Consider the following 21,229-nt stretch of genomic DNA (forward strand, 5'->3'; position numbering starts at 1 on the left):
ATCGTCAAAGAAGAAGAAGGTGTTGGGTGGAAGGTGGAGGGCAGGCGACGTGGATTTTTTATATAGTTGAAAGAATTTCGAGTGGGGGACACGTGGCAGGGAAACGGGCGGATAAGGGGGCAACCGATTCCACCCGTTCCACGTGGCCCACCCCTTCTTTCCACGTGTGCACCGGCTACCAGGGGAGCTCTTAATGGGCCGGGAATCTGGGCTGGTATTGGGCCGCCACGTGGCAGCCCAAGAAGACGACCCCGGTTTGCGCGGGAAAATTCGGGGGGCTGATAATGCCGCCACGTGGCAGCCCAAGAAAGCGAGCCAGTTTGCGCGGGAAAAATCATCGGGGGAGGTCTTTGGGCCGAACGGTCGCCACGTGGCAGCCCATGAGCGAGCCAGTTTGCGCGGGAAGTCTGAATGGGCCGATAATGGGCCGCCACGTGGCAGCCCAAGAAGGCGACACCAGTTTTCGCGGGAAAAATCAGCGGGAGGGTAATGGGCCGATAATCTAGGCCGGTATCAGGCCGCCACGTGACAGCCCAAGAAGGCGACCTTTGCGCGGGAAAATTAGCGGGGGAGGTCTTAATGGGCCGAGAACCAGGGCTGTATTGGACCATCTCGTGGCAGCCCAAGAAGGCGACACCAGTTTGCGCGGGAAATCAGCGGGCGGGCGGGAAAATCACTGCCACGTCAGCGAGTACGTGCCTATCCGTAACCGCCTGGGGGAGGGGGTATATAAATAGGGAGGGAGGTGGCTTGAGGGAGAAGTTTCGGAGATGATCGGAATGGCGAAGGCGGGAGAAGGGAGGAGAGCGGCGTGCCGGTGGCTGAGGGAGACGAAGGTGGCGGAGCTGGTCAAGGAGAAGAAGAAGCTCGTGGAGGTGCCCTACACCGCGAGCTTGAGGGATACTCTGCACGCGCTGGTGGCGAACAATGTCGTCGCGGTGCCCGTCGCGGCGCCGCCTGGCCGGTGGATTGGCGCCGGCGGAACGTCGATCGTTGAGCTCGACAAGATCACCGGCGCTCCGCGGAAGCATTACATCGGAATTGTCACGATGCTTGATGTTTTGATTCATATTGCGGAGGAAGAGGGCGAGGACGTGGCTTCGAGTCCCAGGGCGGCCGCTGCCAAGGGGCTGGAGTTTGAGCAGCGGATGTCTGTTCCTGTGTCGTCTGTTATCGGTCATTCTCTGGAAGGGCTCAGCCTCTGGACTTTGCATCCGAACACTAGGTCTCTTCTTTTGATGCGCGGTTGGATTTTTGTTTTTATTTATTTAATATTTCCTTGTTTTTTTATTCATTTTCGGCCGCGAGTTTACCTTTGATTTGACTTTACGTTGACTGTACTTTTCTTAAAAGTTTCTTTTGTTCTCTCTAGTGTCGGTAATATTTTTTTATTCATGGGTTCTCCTTTTATGTGGTCGTCTGAATGGAATTATTGGTGTTGTATTTTACAATTATTATATCCTTTTATTTAGGAAATTCTTACTATTTGCGAGGACTGTGGAACTTGATCTGCCATTTAGGCTATTATGTTCTGTAATTAGGAAATTCTACTATTTGAGAGGACTGTGGAACTTGATCTCTCGACTATTAATTCTGCAATTTAAGTTATTTTTTTATCATGGGCGTCGGAGTTTCAAATATTTGACTTTGAAACAGGCTGTATCCTCAAAAACTTTTACTGCTGCCATAACGATTCCACCGTCAACGGACAAAATAGTCGTGAATTACTGGCATGTGGTCAAAACGAATGAACCACGTCTCTTTAAGACTTGAAATTGTGGTGTTGATACTTTTTCTTCTCATCAGTAGTTGCAAACATTGAATCTGGCAAAGTTTTATAACGTAAATCTGAATGAAGAAGATAATCCCAAGTTAAGAAATTTCACATTTGTGTTGATTCCTCAGCGTGATGGACTGCATGGAGGCATTCAGCAAGGGAGTGCACAGGGCGATGGTGCCTTTGGAGAGCCACGCTGAGCAGGTGGTGGCTGCTGAGCTGGAGGAGGCCTCCCCTGGTTATCGCATGCTTACGCAGAGGGACCTCTTAAACTTCCTCAGCGCTCATCGTCACCGCCTCGGCGACCTCCTCGGCGCCTCGGTGACCGACATCGGCGCCCTCAACGCCACCATCTTCTCCGTCCCCGCCTCGGCCCCCGTCATCGCCGTCATCAAGGCCATGCGCCTCGCCTCGCTCACCTCCGTCCCCGTCGTCGCCGACCCCCATGCCACTGCCAGCACACAAGCAGAGGACGTTCTTGCTCTGGTGAGCCAACAATCTTTGAATTATTATTCCCTATTTATGCTCTGCATAAATCAATTGCTATCAATCATGCAACTTCAGAAAAACAATCAATCATACATCATATTTTATCACGCAAATGATATTGAGGAGATTCCCATTCATTCTCTAGGAATATATTCATATGTTAAGCATATGAATCATCATTTGCACATAAAGACAAGGTAGTTATTTGCATCTATGAAGCATGGATCACTCTCTAGATATATATTCATTTATGAAGCATATGAATCATCATTATGCACATAGAGACAAGGTAGTTATTTGCATCTATGAAGCATGGATCACTCTCTAGAAATATATTCATATGTTAAGCATATGAATCATCATTATGCACATAGTGGCAAGGTAGTTATTCGCATCTATGAAGCATGGATCACTCTCTAGAAATATATTTATATATGAAGCATATGAATCATCATTATGCACTTAGAGACAAGATAGTTATTTTCATCTATGAAGCATGGATCACTCTCTAGAAATATATTCATATATGAAGCATATGAATCATCATTATGCACTTAGAGACAAGGTAGTTATTTGCATCTATGAAGCATGGATCACATGTCATCGTCCTGAAGAAATGTATTTGTTCATGATGCACAAAGTGCCTGATTTTGATAAGAATTGGGGGCAGATTTTGCATACATTCATGAGGCCTGGTAGCATGTTCTCTCGTATTATGAAGCATGAATTAATTTGGTGGCATGATTTAGTAGTCAAGTGTCCTGCAGAAATGTTCTTATTCACGAACACATGTTGTCTGTCACGCATGTCAACATGCTACAGAAACGTGTTCATTCGTTGAGCATGAATGACATGCAATGCTATCATGGGATGATGCATGGCATGTTAACATCCTGCAGAAGTGAATTGATCCGTGTATATATAGAGATGTATAGTTTATATAGATGATGAAAGTGATGGTGAGGGATGGATGGGCAGAGGAGGGGGGCGAAGGCGGTGGGGACGCTGTCGGCGACGGACCTGAGGGGAGTGGGGGTGGAGCGGCTGGAGCAGAGTTTGAGGATGCCAGTGACCGACTTCTTGGAGAGCTTCGGTGAGGGGAAGAGGGCTCTGGTCACCTGCACCAGGGAGAGCAGTCTGGGGGAGGTGATGGCGGCGGCGGAGACGGCGAGGGTCCACCGGGTGTGGACTGTCGACGACGAGGGCCTGCTCGTCGGCCTCGTCTCCCTCTCCGACATCCTCCGTGCCGTCCGCCGCGCTCTCCTCGACGCCGAGGCTGAGCCAGAGCTCCCCTGAACACGTCCCCCTCCTCTCTTTCTCTAATAATTCTCAGGTGCTTCTTGCTCTCTCTCTCTCTCTCGCTCTCCCTCAGCTATCCGCTCTCTCTCTCTCTCTCTCCCTCAGCTATCCGCTCTCTCTCTCCCTCTCCCTCTGCTATACAATTGTTCTTGCACACTCTCTCTCTTTCTCTCTCTCTCTCTCCCTCTCCCTCTGCTATCTGGTTCTTGCGCTCTCTCTCTCTCTCTCTCCCTCTCCCTCTGCTGTCTGGTTCTTGCACTCTCTCTCTCTCTCCCTCTCCCTGCTCTCTACTTATATAATTCTCTCTCCTTGTTCTCTTCTGCTCTCTCTCTCTCTCTCTCTCTCTTTCCTCTGTATTTCTCTCTACTCTACACTCAAAGAGAAGTGAGCACGGCGATGATGAGCCGGGGAAGTGGGCCGCAGTTGGCGAGCAAGTCGGGGAGGACGAGCCGCTCAAGCGGCAGGCTTCGCGGCAGCATTCCAGCGCAGAAGAGGAGAGTGCACACCGCCGCCGCCGGCCTCTTCACCACCACCCCCACCAACCTCGCCATCGAGCTGGCCAGCCACGGCGCCAGCGACAGAACCGAAGTTAACATTCTAGAGAGGGAAGGCGCCGCTGCCTAGCTGCTAATGAGTCCTTATATAGGACATGTTCTAGAGAGAGAAAGTGCCGGAGAACCCAAAACCACTGACCGGTCAACTCTAACCGTCAGTCTTTTTTTCATGTTCAGAATGTTGGTTACGGATTAATATCTTCCAGCGATACATAGATATGACTAACCATGCTGAGTTTTAATTAATCTCTTCATAACTATAATTCAATCGTATAATTTTTTACGTAAAACTGTATACTTTAAATGGTAATAACTTATTAAACTGAATTTTCTAAATTAAAAATCAACGTATGGACAAACGCGATATGATCTGATGCTGGAGAAGACAATACATCCAAACAGTCGTTCCGTGCAAATTGAAGTGGTCTACAGAGGGGTCACTTCCGCTCATTTTTTAGAGTAGCTCTTGATGATTATATTCTGAATCATTCGGAAACATTAATAAAATTCGTTGATTTGAAGTAAACGACTTGTCGTTGGAAGAATAATCAAACGTTACAGTTTAATTACGGAGTTCGAATAAAATGGTTAGTAAAGATTGAATGGAAACTCCGAGGATATTACATTACACAGAAATTTCCGTCTCAAATTGTTCTTCCCAATCATAGCAAAAAATAAAGAAACCCGATCTTAAAAAATTAAAAGTTCAATTGAGAAAAAAACCAAACGTACAAGGCGATTACAATTCCCCCACTGTCTGATCCTCAGACGATACCGCTCATCTATATATCATGGCAAGAGGAAATAATTATTACATAAAACTTTCAGACTATATTAAGATGTTTAACAATGTCCATCAAAATCGCAGGCTGCAACGGTTTCATCAAGTGGAAATCCATCCCAGCTTCGAAAAATTCAACTTGTTGATCTCCAAAAGCATGCGCCGTAAGCGCTATGATCGGAAAACGTAAACCGTACCTCTTCTCCTCTTCCCTGATTTGCCTCGTGGCCTGGTACCCGTTCATCACCGGCATCTAATATACAATTTAACCACCCAATTAAAATAATTTTCCAAATACAATTTTGATTTTTTTTCTCCTATAACTGCCTATAAAATGACAAAAATAAAGCGAAATGCAATTTTATAAAAAAAATCAAGTAATAAAAAACTAAATGGTCGTGTGTATACTATGCGTAGAAGAAATAAAAACACGAGCAAAACCTTTCATTCTTTTTCTTTTACTCTGTTACGGGCTCTCCCCAATCACAAGCTTTCCTCATACAATTAAAAATGATTCTTTTATTACTTTTGAGCCATATTAAAATGGTAAAAGATGAAAGATTGGAATTACCTCGCAGTCCATGAAGATCATATCATATGGAGGGCGTTGGTGTGACCCCGGCATTATGCATTTCTTCTCCACTCTCTCATCTTCTTTCTGCCATCTCTCTTGCACCGCCCTCCGAACAAGCTCGACCGCTTCTCTTCCATTCTCGCACGTATCGACCGTCGCGCCGAGCCCGGCGAGCGTCAACGACGTCAACCGACGCAAAACAGAATTATCCTCCGCAAGAAGAACTCTTAACCCAGATAGCGGTTCATCACTTTGGATGGGAATACTTGACTCTCCATTCTGTCCAAGAAACCAAAATTCATAATTAGCTTTTATGTAAAATCTGTTATAAAACTTCATATTGAATTTTCAGAAAGCAGATGAGCCAAAATTCAGAGTAACCAATAATCGATGGAAATAAGATAATAAAAAAAGAATCTGATGAAATTCTACCTTGGGAGACAACTCTTTGGGCTGATCAAGTCCATGAAGAAGATCTAAAATGGCCTGAAGACGAGACCCGTGCAACGGTTTGTGCAATAGCAAGTCACACTGAACCTCCTTGTTCTTCAATGATCGTATTTCTGACCCTGGCGTGTTTGAATTGACCAGCCAGACCACCCGGCACAGATTATTACTAAAGGAGAAATCCGGGTTCCTCCCGAACACCCCGAAACCCATATCGATAAAAATCAAAATATGGACCGACGCCGCCGAGAAACTTGGCGAATTCCTGTGATGTTCTTCAACTTGGGTTGCCCTGCATTCTAAGATCTCGCCGGGCTTATTTTGTGAAGAAACTTCCTCCGAAAAAGAAATCGGCTTCTGCCCGACTATCTTCTCTATCGTCGGAAGGAGAAGTTCAAAGTGATCGACCGCCCAGACTCTGACTCCGACACTCTCCAACCAGCTTCCCAGAATTCTTTTCGTCTCTTCGCCTTGGATTAGAATTACCCCGTGTAAATTTCCCTGGAAAATCTTACGGTTCCTGCGTTTGGATTCCAAGGTTGAACAGGTTGGCAGATCTTCAAGTTCTTGATCCTCTCTCCCATCTGCGGCTTCGGCGGACTTTAAAAGTAAATTAAATCTAAAACACGTACCTCTCTCGCTCACACCTTTGTCTACGATACCAATCTCCCCGCCCATTAGCCTCACCTGCAAGAAGTGCATTAATTATATAGACCAAAGTTATAAAAAAAAAATTTGAGGCGAATTTTGTTATAAAAAAACTTACGTAGGATTGAACTATACCGAGGCCGAGGCCAGTGCCCTGAGGCTCGTTGGCTGACTCGTTGACTTGAACAAAATTCTCGAATATTGACTCTCGCTTATCCTTGGGTATGCCCACGCCTGTGTCGTCCACCTCGAAGACGAGTTCGATGGAGTTTGGGATGCAAGCAGGGGAACAGATAGAGGCGATATCCCCAAAGACGTCGGCTTTCTGGGCCGAGAAGCAAGACCATGGCCGTTGCACGTGCGAAAAATTGCAGTTGTATGAGTTTTCTCTCGTGAGAGTCTCCGGGTTTATCCGTCTGGCCCAGGCTTTGACCAAGACATGCCCTTCCGAAGTGAACTTGACCGCGTTACTGAGTAGGTTGTCGAGAATCTCTTTGACTCGGCCCGAGTCGCCCTTGACTCGGGGCGAACTCAGAACAGACCCGTCGCAGGGGTCCCAAATCACCTCCAGGCCTTTTTTCAGAGCGACTATATGGAAAATATCGACTGATTCTTCGATTAATTTCGAGATATCGAATTCCGCATCCTTTAACTGCATTTTCCCCGCCTCCACTTTGCTCATATCCAGCACTGAATTCAATATCCCTGGATTTTTTATACATTATAAAAAATAACGTTATGGAATTAAATGGATAAATGCTCCCAGAATAGATTTTTTTTTTTTTTTTGGTTAGGTTTACTAACCGAATAGTTTTGAAGCGCAGATGCTCATTTGGACAAGGTTCTTCTCCATTTCAGATTCTGGGGAAACCTCTGTTTGGCAGAGCTCTATTAGACCTGCAATACCAACGAGAGATGTGCGGATATCATGGCTTGCGGAGGCAAAGGCTAAACTCTTGTTCATGCTTTTCCTCTCTGCTTGTTGAGTTGCTTCTTTTTGCTTGATCAAAGATGAACGTAGGAGCATATCCCGCCGTTGATACTTCAAGATCCAACGGTAGATAATGGCGCAGGTGAAAACAGCAAGTAAGAGAGCAGATAACAGGAGAAAATATCCAATGGCACCCACCGTGTGGGCATGGTTGATCACGCGCACACGTGGGAAACCTTGCACCAAAACCTGCACAAGGATGAGGAACTTTTAACCCAATTTAATTAATTTTACGGCGCAAAGAAAAACCAGTTTAATGAATTTCACATGCTTTTTTTTGAAACTTGGATTCACAGATAGGATTGAATTATATTGGAAGAAATCTAGAATTGAGTCTACGTTGAAGGAAGTAGCCAAAGAAGAAAATGAAAGGACTGCATACATCACGTAAAAGATACACGGAAGATTTAGAACTGCGACAATGAAAAAGGATAGGATTTAAATTGTTCTTTATAAGAACAACAAAATAATAACATGGATAAATTAAATTAAATCTATGATAATAAATTAAATCTAGGAGCTTTATCTCAAACTGGGGTTCTGCAGTGGTCAACGTCAATGTAATCTATCCTCATTGACAGATGATGATGATGTTGCAAATTTTTTGGGTGGTTGACGATGATGAATTCTAGGGTCCTTGCCAACTAGGGTATCACATAACAGTTGACACCATCCATAAATGTTAGCCGTTAATTTAGTAAAATTTTAGTTAATAAATCACCAAAACGTCTATGTCAAGTCAGTCAAAAAAGGCCTAGTTGACAGTAATGACAATGTTGACGGATTTTTTAAAAAAATATGAACAGTTGAAGATGACACTGATGTTGATGCCCATACATCACCGGCAAGATGTCAACCAACATCAATGTCATATGTCAACATCGCCGGGACATGCCAAACCCCGAATTTTCCACCTTAACAAAAAAAAGGAGAAACAGAAATCAAAATATTAGATATTAATCATTAAAACGTCCATACCACATCTTTCCCCAGGTGTAGAGACGCGCAACGGAACTTGAACAGTTTCCCACCAAGATACAACTCAGAAAAATCAACAAACGAGTCGCCATCTCCGCAATAGATGACTGATTCTTTCGAAGTGTCACCCTCAGTGGAATTCTGCATATGAATTGAGAGCAATCCATCATCGAGGAAAAACTTCCAATTGGGAATGTTCCCATTCTTTTGCAGCACATGACCATCATCCAAGACCAAGAACATGCTCCCACCGTGCTCTCCCGTATTGTCTATCATATTCAAGAGCCTTTGAACTGATATACCGAGAGATATAACCGCAGAAAGTGCCTTTTCTGCCATCACAACTTTCAATGGAGAGGTGATAAGGACAAGATGGTCCTCTGCTTGGACCCACTTTGAAACCAAAGATACGAAAGGGTGGGTATGAGAGAAGGCATTGTTGAGCCATGCGGTCATAGAAGCAGCCAAGCTTGCAGAGATGGCAGTGCCTAGTTGAATCCCCGAATTAGGATCTGCTGCTTGATAATTATAACAGCAGGGCGCAAAGAAGCCGCTTGGAGAGGAGGATGTATTGGAAAATATAGAAAACGTCGAGCCATTTTCTTGGGACATGTATGAGAAGAGGAAACCATCCTCTCTCGCAAAAGAAACTTGGGTAAGTATGGGGGATAATGCCTTGAATGCGAGAAATATAGCCTGGGGCACCTGCGTTGGATACAGATCAGGGATTAGTTCCCCCCGCAATTGACAAAAAGGTCAATCTATGGATTGAATAATGCATAAAGACAGATGATTACAACACGGATGGAAAGAATAAGAGTGATGGCTTCGTACTATTTACAGCCTAGTCAGGGAGATCAGAAAAAGTGCACCTATTGGTTGAACACTGAACATATTAAGAAATCAAATACAGAAAGAATACACCGAACACATTGACGCCATCACACCATTGATACTCTGATGACATACTGAGATTATATGACATCGAAAAAGGTCATCGATGAATTGAATATAACAGTGGCGCCATTGCGATCATCAAATAAGAAATTAATGGGAGCATCTGGTTATATACGGACCGACAATTTATCCGTACAGAGATCGAAAGATATGTAGGACAGAGACAGATGACATTGAAAAATCAAACTCATTGAAGCCATCACACCTTTGATACACTGATGACACACAGAATATGCAGGATAGAGATGGATCACATTGCGAAATCAGATGCGGAAAGAATACACCAATCACATTGACGACATCGTAGCTTTGATCACGATGATATACAGAGATTATCCACAGAAAAAAGTTTTACGTTTGGATTGAATACAACAGTATCATCAAATATGAACATAATGAGAGCATCTGATTATACGCGGATCAACAATTTATGCGGATTTTTTCAAAAAAAAAAACAATTTATGCGGACAGAGATCGAAATACATGTGGGACAGAGATGGACGACATTGAGAAATCAAATACGGAAAGAATAAACCAAGCACATTCATGTCATTGCACCTTTGATACACTAATGGCATACTGCGATTATCTATAGAAAAATAATGTATAACAGATTGAATATTACAGTCGCGCAATTGATACAACAAATATGAAAATACCGAGAGTATCCGATTATACGATGATCAACAGCTCCTAAGGACGGAGATTAAAATATATGCAGGATAAAGATGGATAAAATTGCAACATCAAATACCGAAAGAATACATAAAACACATTGACGCCATCGCACCTTCCATCACCGATGACATACTCAGATTATCCACGAAAGAAGTATATTTATGGATTGAATATAACAATCGCGCCATTGCCGCAACAAATATGAAAAATTACGAGCGCATACGATTGTAAGCGGATCAAACATTTAAAAGGACTGAGATCGAAAGAAGGATCAGGCCGTAGCACGACGATTTCAATTTGAAAAAAAATTGCTCGATATCGGAGCAATAATGAGAGAAAAATAGAGAGAAAATTAACCTGGAAATTTGGGGAAGAAAACGAGTCACTGCTGAGCATCTTAGCGAGCGCCGAGGAAGAGGTATTTATATGACGAAGCAAAGCCTGCGCGTTGTCGCGGGACGTTTTCAAATCCGCCACGTGGACGTCATCGGAGGCCTCCACCGCCAGATGTTCCACGTGGCCCATTGTCGACCGCCAAACGTACAGCACGAACCCGATCGATCCCACGAGCATCTAAAAATAAATAAATCCAATTATTAGTCGCTTCAGAAAGTAAATCTTAAACTATAATCCGACGTGGCATATGTTTATTTGGATTATTTTACCAGGAAGAACGAGAAGAAGGCAAGCTGAGCGACTGTCGGCCTCTTCATCTCCTCGCTTAAATAAAAATAATAAACAAATTAACTTAAGTTGAGGATACAAAAGCAATAAAGGGCTAACGCGCAATTAATTTAAGTTACGGATAAAATAAAATTTCATGGTTGAATAAGGACTTTATAGTAAATATCGTAACCGTCCAGTTGATCTTGAAGAAGACGAAGAAGAAGAGAAGTTTGGAACGAAGAAGCGAAGAAGAAGACGAAGAGAAGTTTGAATCGAAGAATCGAAGAAGAAGAATTTCGTACCAGTTTATGACGATGGCGGAAGAACGATCGGCGAAGATCACGGCAGAAGAGTCTGTTCTTGAGCAGGATAGGCGAATGGAGAGCAGACAGTAAGAACAAATGGAGTCGTTTGTTCTATCTTATTTGCGTGATTGTGCCTTTTCCTCAGTAGGAAAGAAAAAATCCTCGGGATCTTCATCGGCCGGATGAAGAAGATTACGTGGATACGCTAATTCTGAGCTGTGGCGTCGCTCCATGGCGGCAATTAATGCGGATTCTGCTGGCTTTTCTGAATCCAAAGAGGAAAGGAAGTAATATTCAGGAAAAAACAGAAAATCAGAAAAAAGAATCATCAGCTGGCGTTCAAGTCCCCCATTGCGGTACGGTAAGGCTCTTAATAATCATCTTGTTGGATTTGAATCACGCGTTTGTTGCGTAGTTTATTTGGAAGTGAGTTAAAGATCGGAGCGAGCATTGATGGCGACGAGGTGGGATTTCCTGAATGAGATGATTTCATTTTTAGACATGCAGTTACTATCTAAATTTCATTCGGATGTTTGCTAAATTCACTCGAGTGGGTTGCCCTAAATATGGCAATTCAAATGAGTTCTGTTCGAAAGATATTTCTCTTGAATATTGTTTTCTCATTGATTAAAGCTCAAACATATAGTAGAGCTCAAGTCACATTTCTTTTATCTAACATATAGTCGAGCTTAAGTATTAAATTTAATGAAATAAAATTAAAATTAAAAAAATAAAATGATCACAATATATTTATGCTGATTTCTAGTAATCTATCATAAATTTATGTATTTTTTGGAATTTGATAGAGCAGAAAATGAAATAAAACTAATTAGAATTACCTTCTCTAATGCTATGGACATGCGGTGGTTGGCTGCGGTAGGGAGTGGTGGGCCCAAGGTGGGTGCAGATATAGTTCCGGATCGTCAGGGACGTGGACAATGGACGGGACGGGACAAAGATTGTCCAATCTGACGTCCGAAATCAGTCCAGGGACGTGGACGGGACGGTTTTTTTGTCCGAGCGGACGAAAACCGTCCCGTCTGTTCATCTTGGGACAAATTTCCGTCCCAGTTTTCGTCCAACCTCGCGGATGGGACGGTTTTTCATCTTGGGATGAAAAAAGCGTCCCGTCAATGTCCCTGCACTATATTTGCAGATCAAATGGTCTAACAAGCTTACCCGATCCAACGAGTTGCACGCAGAGTGGGTGACAATTGCGGGCAAAACTTGGTCAATTTCTCGCTATTGGTGTCGGTGTGTGGTGGTTTGTTTTAGGCTAACTTGTGGTTATAGTGCACGATCGTCCAGGACAGGGACGAAGGGGGGGACGGGATGAAGAGCGTCCCATCCTTTGTCCCAATTTCTAGAAGTTCGTCCGAATCGTCTCGTCCAGACTTTCTCCCATCCCTAATGTTTTCGTCCATGTCCCTTCCCGTGCGAAAACTGTCCCGTCCAAGACATTCTCGTCCCTTCCACGTCCGAGACAAAGCAGTGCACTGGGCCACTTGGAATTTGACATGTGGCGCAGCACATGTCTAATTCCAACCGGAGCTCTTAGACGGATACATGACTCTTGCAGGACGCAGAAACCGTCCTGTCCGCCATCCAAGGTCCCAAAGGGCCGGTTATTTCGTCCATGGACAAAACAATCATCCCGTCTGGGGACAGGCAGACGATTCCTCGTCACATCAATCGTCCGAACTCTAGGACGGGACAATTTTTTGTCCATGGACGAAATTACCGTTCGGGTCGCGTCTGTGCACTATACTTGTGGTACTTGGGGAAGTCTTTTACATGGTGAAGAATAATAAAAATGGCTAGTTATTCGAGAGAAATAGTGAAAATTTTGATTGAATACACTAACCTCATTATCACACTGCCGGTTAGGCCCCAAAATGGTGTTCTTTCTTATTGTGGCTCACGGAACTCCTTAAGCAGACACTTTATAGAGACAATCAAACTGAGAAAACTGATGAACTCATGCCAACAAATAGCTGGGATATAATTAACGGATGGGATTTAAAGAGGCGAGAGAGAAGTTTGAACAGACGACCCCTAATGTACAAAGCCCATAGATCTGTTTTCAAGGAGTTAGAGGGCTGAGATGTCTCTGATTAAGCATTTATCAATTTTCTCAACGGTCTTCTAATTCTTCCATAAATAAAAAATGGTGTCGATTCCACCAAATTTGCTTCCCTATGGCATGGACTCTTAAGAGGGTTAAGTTGAGCTTTTTATTCCCCTTGGGTATAGGGCGTTCTACTCTAATCCTACCCATATATTGGGACCTCTCTCCCATTTTCATCCACAAACTAGATTTAAATTAATCCTAATCTTTTATTTTAGATAAAATCGAGAAAATGTGAGAGTAACTTATATTTATACTCCAACTAGTCAAATGGGGTTACTCCCGTAAATCAATAACTTATTAACTTCTTATTTGGCATAATATTCTTGCCCAATTCATGAACTTAGGAATTAATAAGAAAAAAATCTTTCTATTACTGCTTAGAACGTGTAAAGATGAAAATAGGAATGACTCCACTTTTTTTCAAAATCACACAAGTGGAAGGTGTTAGCTGCACATTTTATGGGGGATCTGAACTTATTCAGCTTCCTCTGCTAATTTCAGAATTGGGACTTTAGTTAAGTTCACACAATATTTAGTAATATTTCAAAATATTTTTCAAAATTTAATTCAGTATGAATGCACTGAGTAAATTGAAATTTATCCACGTTTCATTGAAGATAAATTAGGCGGTGGATCTTGTGCCCTTGTCTTGAGAGACCTCATAAAAGTAGTCAGATTTTCGCCGGGGATGTCCTCTTCACGTGCAACAAGGTGGGCCTTAGCAATGTATTTCATCATTTGGCATTGGAATATTTAACTAAACTACTGTTCTAATTTATATTTGAGGAAACTCTGGTCCCCACTTCTAATCTGACAATGAATCTTATCTCATATTTAATTATGACTAATGTCACAATACAGTTGTAATTTTTGTATTTTTCTCGAAATATCGCATCCTTAAAGAATGATCAAGAATCAATTTCCAAAGTTTTTATCTCTTTCTTACTTATTTATACTGTCTTCTTTTCTCATTCACCTCTCCTATTCTCCATCATTCCAAATCTCCACTTCTTTCTAAACATGGAACATGTTTCATCAAGAAATTAAGAGGGAGGGAGATCAAGTAGAGATAAAGAGAGTGAGGGGAAAGGTAAATAAAGTGAAATGGAGGGAAATCGAGAGAGAGAGAGAGAGAGAGAGAGAGAGAGTGAGAGTGAGAAAGAAAGTAGGGAAAGTATGATGGAGGGATATCAAGTGAGAGAGAGGGAAGGAGACAGTAGAGAAAGAGCAAATGAAGGTAAAAGAAAGTGGGTGGGATGGAGATGAAGATATTAAATGAGAAAAGGGAGGAAGAGAGAGAGTGAGGAAGATCAAGGGTGAAGTGAAGGAGAACAGTGGAGAGAGGAATAGAAAAAAAGTAAAGAGAGAAAAAAGGAGATAAAGATATAGAAATGAGAATGTGAAGAAGATTTAGGTGGAGATAGATCAAAGGATACATATTATGTATATAGTAATAAAGGCAGACAAATACAAAGAATGATAGGAAATGGAGACAATGAAGATTGGGAGGGGAGAGTGGGATAACAGCAAAAAATATTAAAAAATAGAGGAGAGATTAAGTGAGATTGATAGAGAGAGGGGAGAAAAAAGGTGGGGGGACAAGATCTAGCAATCAATACATAAAAATTTATAACAGTATGATGATGATGATAATAAGAAAATGAAGATCAGGAGGAAGAGAAGAATGAAGAGGGGAGATGATAGAGAGAATAGAGAAAGAGAAAGGGGAGTATATTGTATAGAGAGGTTAATAGTGAAAATTGGCAAGATTGGGAGAGAGAAGAGGGGCGTTTAACGAGGGAAGAGAGAAAGATAGGTTGACAATTCTATAACAGCTGGCATTGACAATCTTTTAACAATTATTATGGATCAGTTGACTCTAAATCCGAGGCCCAAAAACCCAAACCAGATTTCTCATCCCACCGAGAACGCCACCTGCCAACAAGATTCTCTCTCTCTCTCTCCTCTCTCTCGTTCTCTCTCTCTCTCTCTCTATCTAGATATATATACTGATATCTATACCTACATCTATCTCTACCTCTATCTCTCTCTCTACCTCCATCTTCATGTCTCTATCTCTATACCTCTCTCTGTCTCTCTCGGTTCTTTATCTATCTCTGTCTCTCTCCCTATCTCCATCTTCATCTTTCTCTCTACCTATCTTTATCTCTCTCTCATCTCTATCTATATCTACTGAACTTCCTTCTTTATCTCTCTGTATCACCATCTCTATCTCTATCTCCATCTTCATCTCTCTCTTACCTCCCTCTCATCTCTCTCTATCTCTCTATATCTCTTCTCTCTCTCATCTCAATTACTCTCTCTTGTCTATCTCTCTCATCTCTATAGCTCTCTCTTGTCTATTTTTCTCATCTCTATATCTCTCTCTTGTCTTTCACTCTCATCTCTTTCTGTCTCCATATCTCTCTCTTGTCTTTCACTCTCATCTCTTTCTATCTCCATATCTCTCTCTTGTCTATCACTCTCATCCCTTTCTATCTCCATATCTCTCTCTTCTATCTCTCTATATCTCTCTCTTCTCTATCTCTCTATATCTTTCTATTGTCTATCTCTCTCATCTCTTTCTATCTCCAAATCTCTCTCTTCTCTTTATATCTCTCTTCTCTATCTATCTCTGTCTCTCTCTTATCTATCTCACTCTCATCTCTATCTCTACATCTCTGTAAATCTCCATCTTCGTCTCTCTCTCATCTCTATCTCTCTCTATATATATATCTCTCTCCATCTGTATCTCTGTCTCAATCTCTATCTCTCCCTCTATCTCTACTCAATCTCTCTCCATCTTCATCTCTATCTCTATCTCTCTCTCTATCGATACCCCTATTGATATCTCTATCTCTAAATAGCCATCACTCTCTCTCTCTCTCTCTCTCTCTCTCTCTCTCTCGATACCCCTATTGCTATCTCTATCTCTAAATAGCCATCTCTCTCTCTCTCTCTCTCGATACCCCTATTGCTATCTCTATCTCTAAATAGCCATCTCTCTCTCTCTCTCTCGATACCCCAATTGCTATCTCTATCTCTATCTCTAAATACCCATCGCTCTCTATCTCTACCTTTATCTCTATCTCTGTCTCTCTCAATACCCCTATTGCTATCTCTATCTCTCCCTCTCTATCTCTAAATATCCATCTCTCTCTATCTATATATCTCTCTCTATACCCCTTTTGCTATCTCTATCTCTATATTTATCTCTATACCCCTTACCCCTTTTTCTATCTCTATCTCTATATTTATCTCTATACCCCTTACCCCTTTTACTATCTCTATCTCTATATTTATCTCTATACCCCTTACCCCTTTTACTATCTCTATCTCTATATTTATCTCTATACCCCTTACCCCTTTTACTATCTCTATCTCTATATTTATCTCCATACCCCTTACCCTTTTGCTATCTCTATCTCTATCTCTATATTTATCTCTATACCCCTTACCCCTTTTGCTATCTCTCTCATCTCTCATGTCTCTCTCTAAAAAAATTACTGTCAACTTTCTAGAGGCATTCATTCCAATCCTTTAAAAGCTGTTCACACGTTGGCGGGCGGGTGGGCCCCGCCTCCAGCTGCCGGCGGTGGGGCCCGCCGCCGCCAAGATTCAAGCCGCCAAGCGAAATCAAATACCAGCCGCGTAGAGAGAGAAAGCTCGACATGTCCAAACTAGAAAGAGAAAGCAACCCCCCACCGGCGAAGGTACGACCTCTAGAGAGAGACAGAGAGAGATATAGAGAGAGAAAGCTAGATAGAGAGAGGAGCGAGGAGGAAGAAGCGAGGGTCGAAGTGAAATCCTGAGCTGCGGATCTGTTCTTGCGGTGGGCAGCTCGGATTTGCTGGAAATCTTGCCAAGTTTTTGATCTGCAGCGCTATTAATCGAAGTTTCTTCCAGATCCGCCGTCTAGGGCGGATCTCGATCTTGTCCGATTTTAGTCGAAGAGTCGCGATCTGCTTGCCCAGGTGATTTCGTCAATCTTTTGTCTTGATGATTTCGAAACCCCGTCTCTTCTTACCCGGTTCTTAATTTGATGACTATCGATGTTCGGCGCGGTTTGGGTTTATTGTTTTTTTGGTTTTGTGATATCTGGTTCGTAGATCCGGAAGATTCCGGGACGTAGGATTAGTTCCTGAAGCTTTGAAGTCCGATCGCCTCGCATCCAGTCCTTAATTCTATTCTCATGGAAGTTGGGTGGGATTTGAATTCCATGATTTTAATTATTTTGTTATCTGATTGATGGGTCTTGCGGAGTCCAGGCCGTAGATCTGTTGAAATGGGAGGGAGAGGGCAGGACAAGTTGCTTCTCTTTCAACCCTTAATTCGTTGATTATCTATGTTTGGGGAGATTTGGATTCCATGATTTCGATGCCTTGATCTAATAATTGGTGGGTCCAGTGAATTCCAGGCCGAAAGCCAATTTTTTGAAATCTTACAGCTTCTCAACCTGTCCCAACTTCGATGATTTATGAAAGTTGGGCACAGTTTGCATTCAATGGTTTTAATTTTATGATATCTGATCTGTTTATCCGGCTGGTTTCAGGCCTTGGATCGATTTTAAAGTGGAGGGATGGCGCCAACGACGATCAGGAAGGTGATCGGCACGGTTAAGGACCAGACAAGCATTGGCATAGCCAAGGTCTCCGGCACAATTGCCCCCGAGCTCGACGTTGCCATTGTCAAGGCCACGAGCCACGACGACGAGCCAGCAGACGAGAAGCATCTCCGCGAGATCCTGAGCATGACCTCGTACTCTGGCGGCTACGTCGACGCGTGCATCACCGCCATCTCCCGCCGCCTCAGCAAGACCAGGGACTGGATTGTGGCCCTCAAATGCCTCTCCCTCATCCACCGTCTCCTCCAAGACGGCCACCCCTCCTTCCAGCAAGAGCTCCTCTATGCCACCAGGAAGGGCAGCCGTCTCCTCAACCTCGCCGACTTCCGCGACGAAGCCCACTCCAGCTCATGGGATCACTCCGCCTTTGTCCGGGCCTATGCCTTCTACCTTGACCAGCGCCTCGAATGCGCCCTCTACGAGAAGAACCAGTCCGGCGGCGGCGGCAGCAGAGGATCTCATTCTGATCAGAGAGATCATGGGGATCAAAGGGATCACAGAGACGAGTATGAGTTCTATGGGAACGGCAATGGAAGAAGGGAAGAGCAGAAGAAGGTGGCAACACCGGTGAGGGAGATGAATCTGGACAGGGCTCTTGGTAGGATGCACCAATTACAGCTTCTGTTGGATCGATTCCTCGCCTGTCGGCCAACGGGGATGGCAAAGCACAGCCGGATGATCATGGCGGCATTGTACCCGGTCCTCAAAGAGGGCTTCCAGCTCTACGCCGATGTCTGCGAGCTTCTGGCCCTGCTCCTGGACCGCTTCTTCGACATGGATCTGCCTGATTGCTCCAAGGCCTTTGACGGCTACTCCCGTGCGGCCAAGCAGGTCGACGAGCTCGCTGCCTTCTTCGCCTGGTCTAAAGAAGCAGGTGTGGCGAGATCCTCCGAGTATCCTGAGGTGCAGCTGATCTCCCACAAACTCCTGGAGACTCTGGAGGAATTCATGGTGGACCGGGCTAGGGGGCTGGAGATCAAGCCTGCCTCGCCACCGGCGCCGGAGATGAATGAGATTAAGGCTCTGCCTGCGCCAGAGCCATCGCCCCCGCCCCCGCCCCCGCCGGAGCCGGAGCCGGAGAGGCCACCAGAGAAGGCACTGCCAGAGCAGCCCCCTGCCGACCTTGTTGACCTGAGGGAGAGTTCCCTCACTGCCGATGACCAGGGCAACCAATTGGCCCTCGCCCTGTTCTCCGGCCCTGCTGCTGCCGCTGAGCACGGCGCTGTTTCCGGCTCTGGCGCTGCCACGAGCTCGGCATGGGACGTTCCGGCAGAGGAGAATTGGGAGCTGGCGCTGGTGGAATCGGCCAGCAACCTGGCGAGGCAGAAACCGGCCATGGCTGGGGGTCTTGACCCAGTGCTGCTCGACGGAATGTACGATGCCGGTGCCGTCCAGCGGCACACTGCCGAGCAGATGGCCACTGGCGGCAGCGCAAGCAGCGTGGCCCTGCCAGTGGTAGGGAGGACACCCGTACTGGCATTGCCGGCGCCAGACGGGACAGTCCAGGCGGTGAACCAGGACCCGTTTGCTGCCTCCCTGGCGGTGCCCCCGCCGTCTTACGTGCAAATGGCAGAAATGGAGAAGAAGCAACAGTTTCTGGTGCAGGAAAATATGCTATGGCAACAGTATGCCAGAGAGGGGATGCAGGGCCAGGCCAGCCTTGCCAAGCTCAGCTCGCCCGCTGCCCCGGCCCAGTACTACTATGGCATGCCTGCTTACTATACTGGCCATTACTGAGTATGCCGGCTCCATCCCTCTCTCTCTCTCTCTCTCTCTCTCTTGCACGCCTCACCTTGCTTGTATCCTGATTTATTCATGCATCTACATCTGTCATTGTAGATTCAGAACTTCCTCGAGCATTAATTTCCAGGTGCTTTTTTGTCCAATTGCTCCTTCCTGCTCAATGGAAGATGGAGCTATTGATCCTGGACAAGATCCGTCTATCCAGCTTTATCATTTTGGGAAGAGGACCTCTAATTATTGAAGATGTATTGGTGATGTTGATGTCGGCTGTCAGCATTGGTTGACTGTTTGCTAATGACATCATCGATGTCAACAAGAGTCAACTTCCTAGTCACTAGGAAGTGGTAGGAATGGTTGGATCGCGTGTGGTGGCATGGTTGTATGGTCATTATGCATTGCAGTTTGAACTTTCTCCCTACACCCTGCAGATCCTCAAGCAAGGAGTTGTGCGATTATGGGGTGGTTGTTGGCTCTCTCTAGTTTTTCATCTCTCTCGTCTCTCTATTTTCTGTGGATTCTCTCTTGTTGCTATCATTTCTCATTGCTCCCATTTCTCATCTCATTTATCCCTCTCTCGTCTTTCTTTGGCAGTTTTGAGCAGTGCATAGTTCAGATTTCTCCCCCAGAACTGCCTCGCTACAACCTTAGGTGTTTGGGATGGCCGGAAATTTGCCCAGGTGTTTGAACTTTGGCCCTAAATTGCACTACCATCCCTTGGGGCGGGCGATCCAATCACAGATCAGCATGACTGGATTGTTATGGTCAATCTGTAATAGGCTTGTCGAATGGATGACGGAGCATCATCTGTTGTGTTTGAATTCTTCATCCGTCATTGCCCAGAGCGATGGACGGATAACTGAATGGAAAGACATAAGTGTGGATAATTTTTTTTAAATGACGTAATGATAATGTTTTAACATATACATACTATACAGTGATTAATACATTGATAAAGAAACTTATGTACTGTATAGTCTTAATATGGTGACAATAACTAAGACGGCAACAGTGATTATGGCGATGTGGATGACGGCTGTCAGGGAGAGGGATGACAAGCATCATTTTCAGGGTTGAGGACTGTTGTGGACAGGTACGGCGAGCATTATTGATACAGATGGGGACTGTCAATGATAGTGATTATGTCTTTCAACGACTTGATGACAGACCAGTTGATGACAGACCATTTGATGACGGAGAAGAGGATTCTTGTCAAGGGGGAACGAGGACCATCATCGATGTAGATGAGGATTGTCAATGACGGGGATGACAACTGATAAACTCAAATTTAAGGTGTTAATTTGTCGTTGATATTTGAGTCAATCAATAAACATTTACTCATTAAACAATCTGACTAGTTACTGATGAGCAAAGGTCGTCTCCACAAGGAATGTATATCACAGCTCAATACTCTTTAAAGGATAATTGAAGAGGGACGAGAGGAATACGACATGGTGAGAGGGTGATTATAATTATTTAACAAGGAGGATATGAATCATAATACAAGGAATAAGTAGGAGGACATGGATATGTCAAATGGGATTGAGAGAATGAAACATATGAAGAAGAGTAGTGATGATGGATGTAGAA

At 44.2% G+C, this 21,229-nt stretch overlaps 3 protein-coding genes across 6 annotated transcripts; 2 read left to right on the top strand and 1 right to left on the bottom strand.

Annotated features, from left to right (window-relative positions):
* The first annotated feature begins 767 nt into the window (after positions 1 to 767).
* Positions 768 to 4,365, top strand: LOC144708424 (SNF1-related protein kinase regulatory subunit gamma-like PV42a). The gene is made up of 3 exons (XM_078581737.1): positions 768 to 1,225; positions 1,906 to 2,263; positions 3,245 to 4,365. Exons 1-3 carry the CDS (start codon positions 771 to 773, stop codon positions 3,560 to 3,562), a joined length of 1,131 nt encoding a protein of 376 aa, XP_078437863.1. The 5' UTR covers positions 768 to 770; the 3' UTR covers positions 3,563 to 4,365.
* Positions 4,366 to 4,809: 444 nt separating this feature from the next.
* Positions 4,810 to 11,468, bottom strand: CKI1 (Signal transduction histidine kinase). Its single transcript, XM_078581906.1, has 9 exons — positions 11,142 to 11,468; positions 10,839 to 10,893; positions 10,531 to 10,746; positions 8,539 to 9,243; positions 7,374 to 7,749; positions 6,688 to 7,274; positions 5,907 to 6,608; positions 5,472 to 5,753; positions 4,810 to 5,153 (listed from the first exon to the last, which is right to left on the bottom strand). Exons 2-9 carry the CDS (start codon positions 10,884 to 10,886, stop codon positions 4,944 to 4,946), a joined length of 3,126 nt encoding a protein of 1,041 aa, XP_078438032.1. The 5' UTR covers positions 10,887 to 10,893; positions 11,142 to 11,468; the 3' UTR covers positions 4,810 to 4,943.
* Positions 11,469 to 16,933: 5,465 nt separating this feature from the next.
* Positions 16,934 to 20,563, top strand: LOC144708198 (putative clathrin assembly protein At4g32285). Of its 4 annotated transcripts, none has more exons than XM_078581404.1 (3): positions 16,934 to 17,249; positions 17,828 to 19,636; positions 20,234 to 20,563. In XM_078581404.1, exon 2 carries the CDS (start codon positions 17,855 to 17,857, stop codon positions 19,634 to 19,636), a length of 1,782 nt encoding a protein of 593 aa, XP_078437530.1. In that variant the 5' UTR covers positions 16,934 to 17,249; positions 17,828 to 17,854; the 3' UTR covers positions 20,234 to 20,563. The 4 variants fall into 4 exon arrangements, with proteins under 4 accessions (XP_078437530.1, XP_078437529.1, XP_078437528.1 ...); XM_078581403.1 differs by lacking the exon at positions 20,234 to 20,563 and adding an exon at positions 19,739 to 19,785; XM_078581402.1 differs by lacking the exon at positions 20,234 to 20,563 and having other exon boundaries at positions 16,935 to 17,249; positions 17,828 to 19,785.
* The last annotated feature ends 666 nt before the right edge of the window (positions 20,564 to 21,229 follow it).

The sequence above is a fragment of the Wolffia australiana genome, chromosome 10 (genome assembly GCF_029677425.1).
Source record: "Wolffia australiana isolate 7733 chromosome 10, ASM2967742v1".
NCBI classification, from domain to species: Eukaryota; Viridiplantae; Streptophyta; class Magnoliopsida; order Alismatales; family Araceae; genus Wolffia; species Wolffia australiana.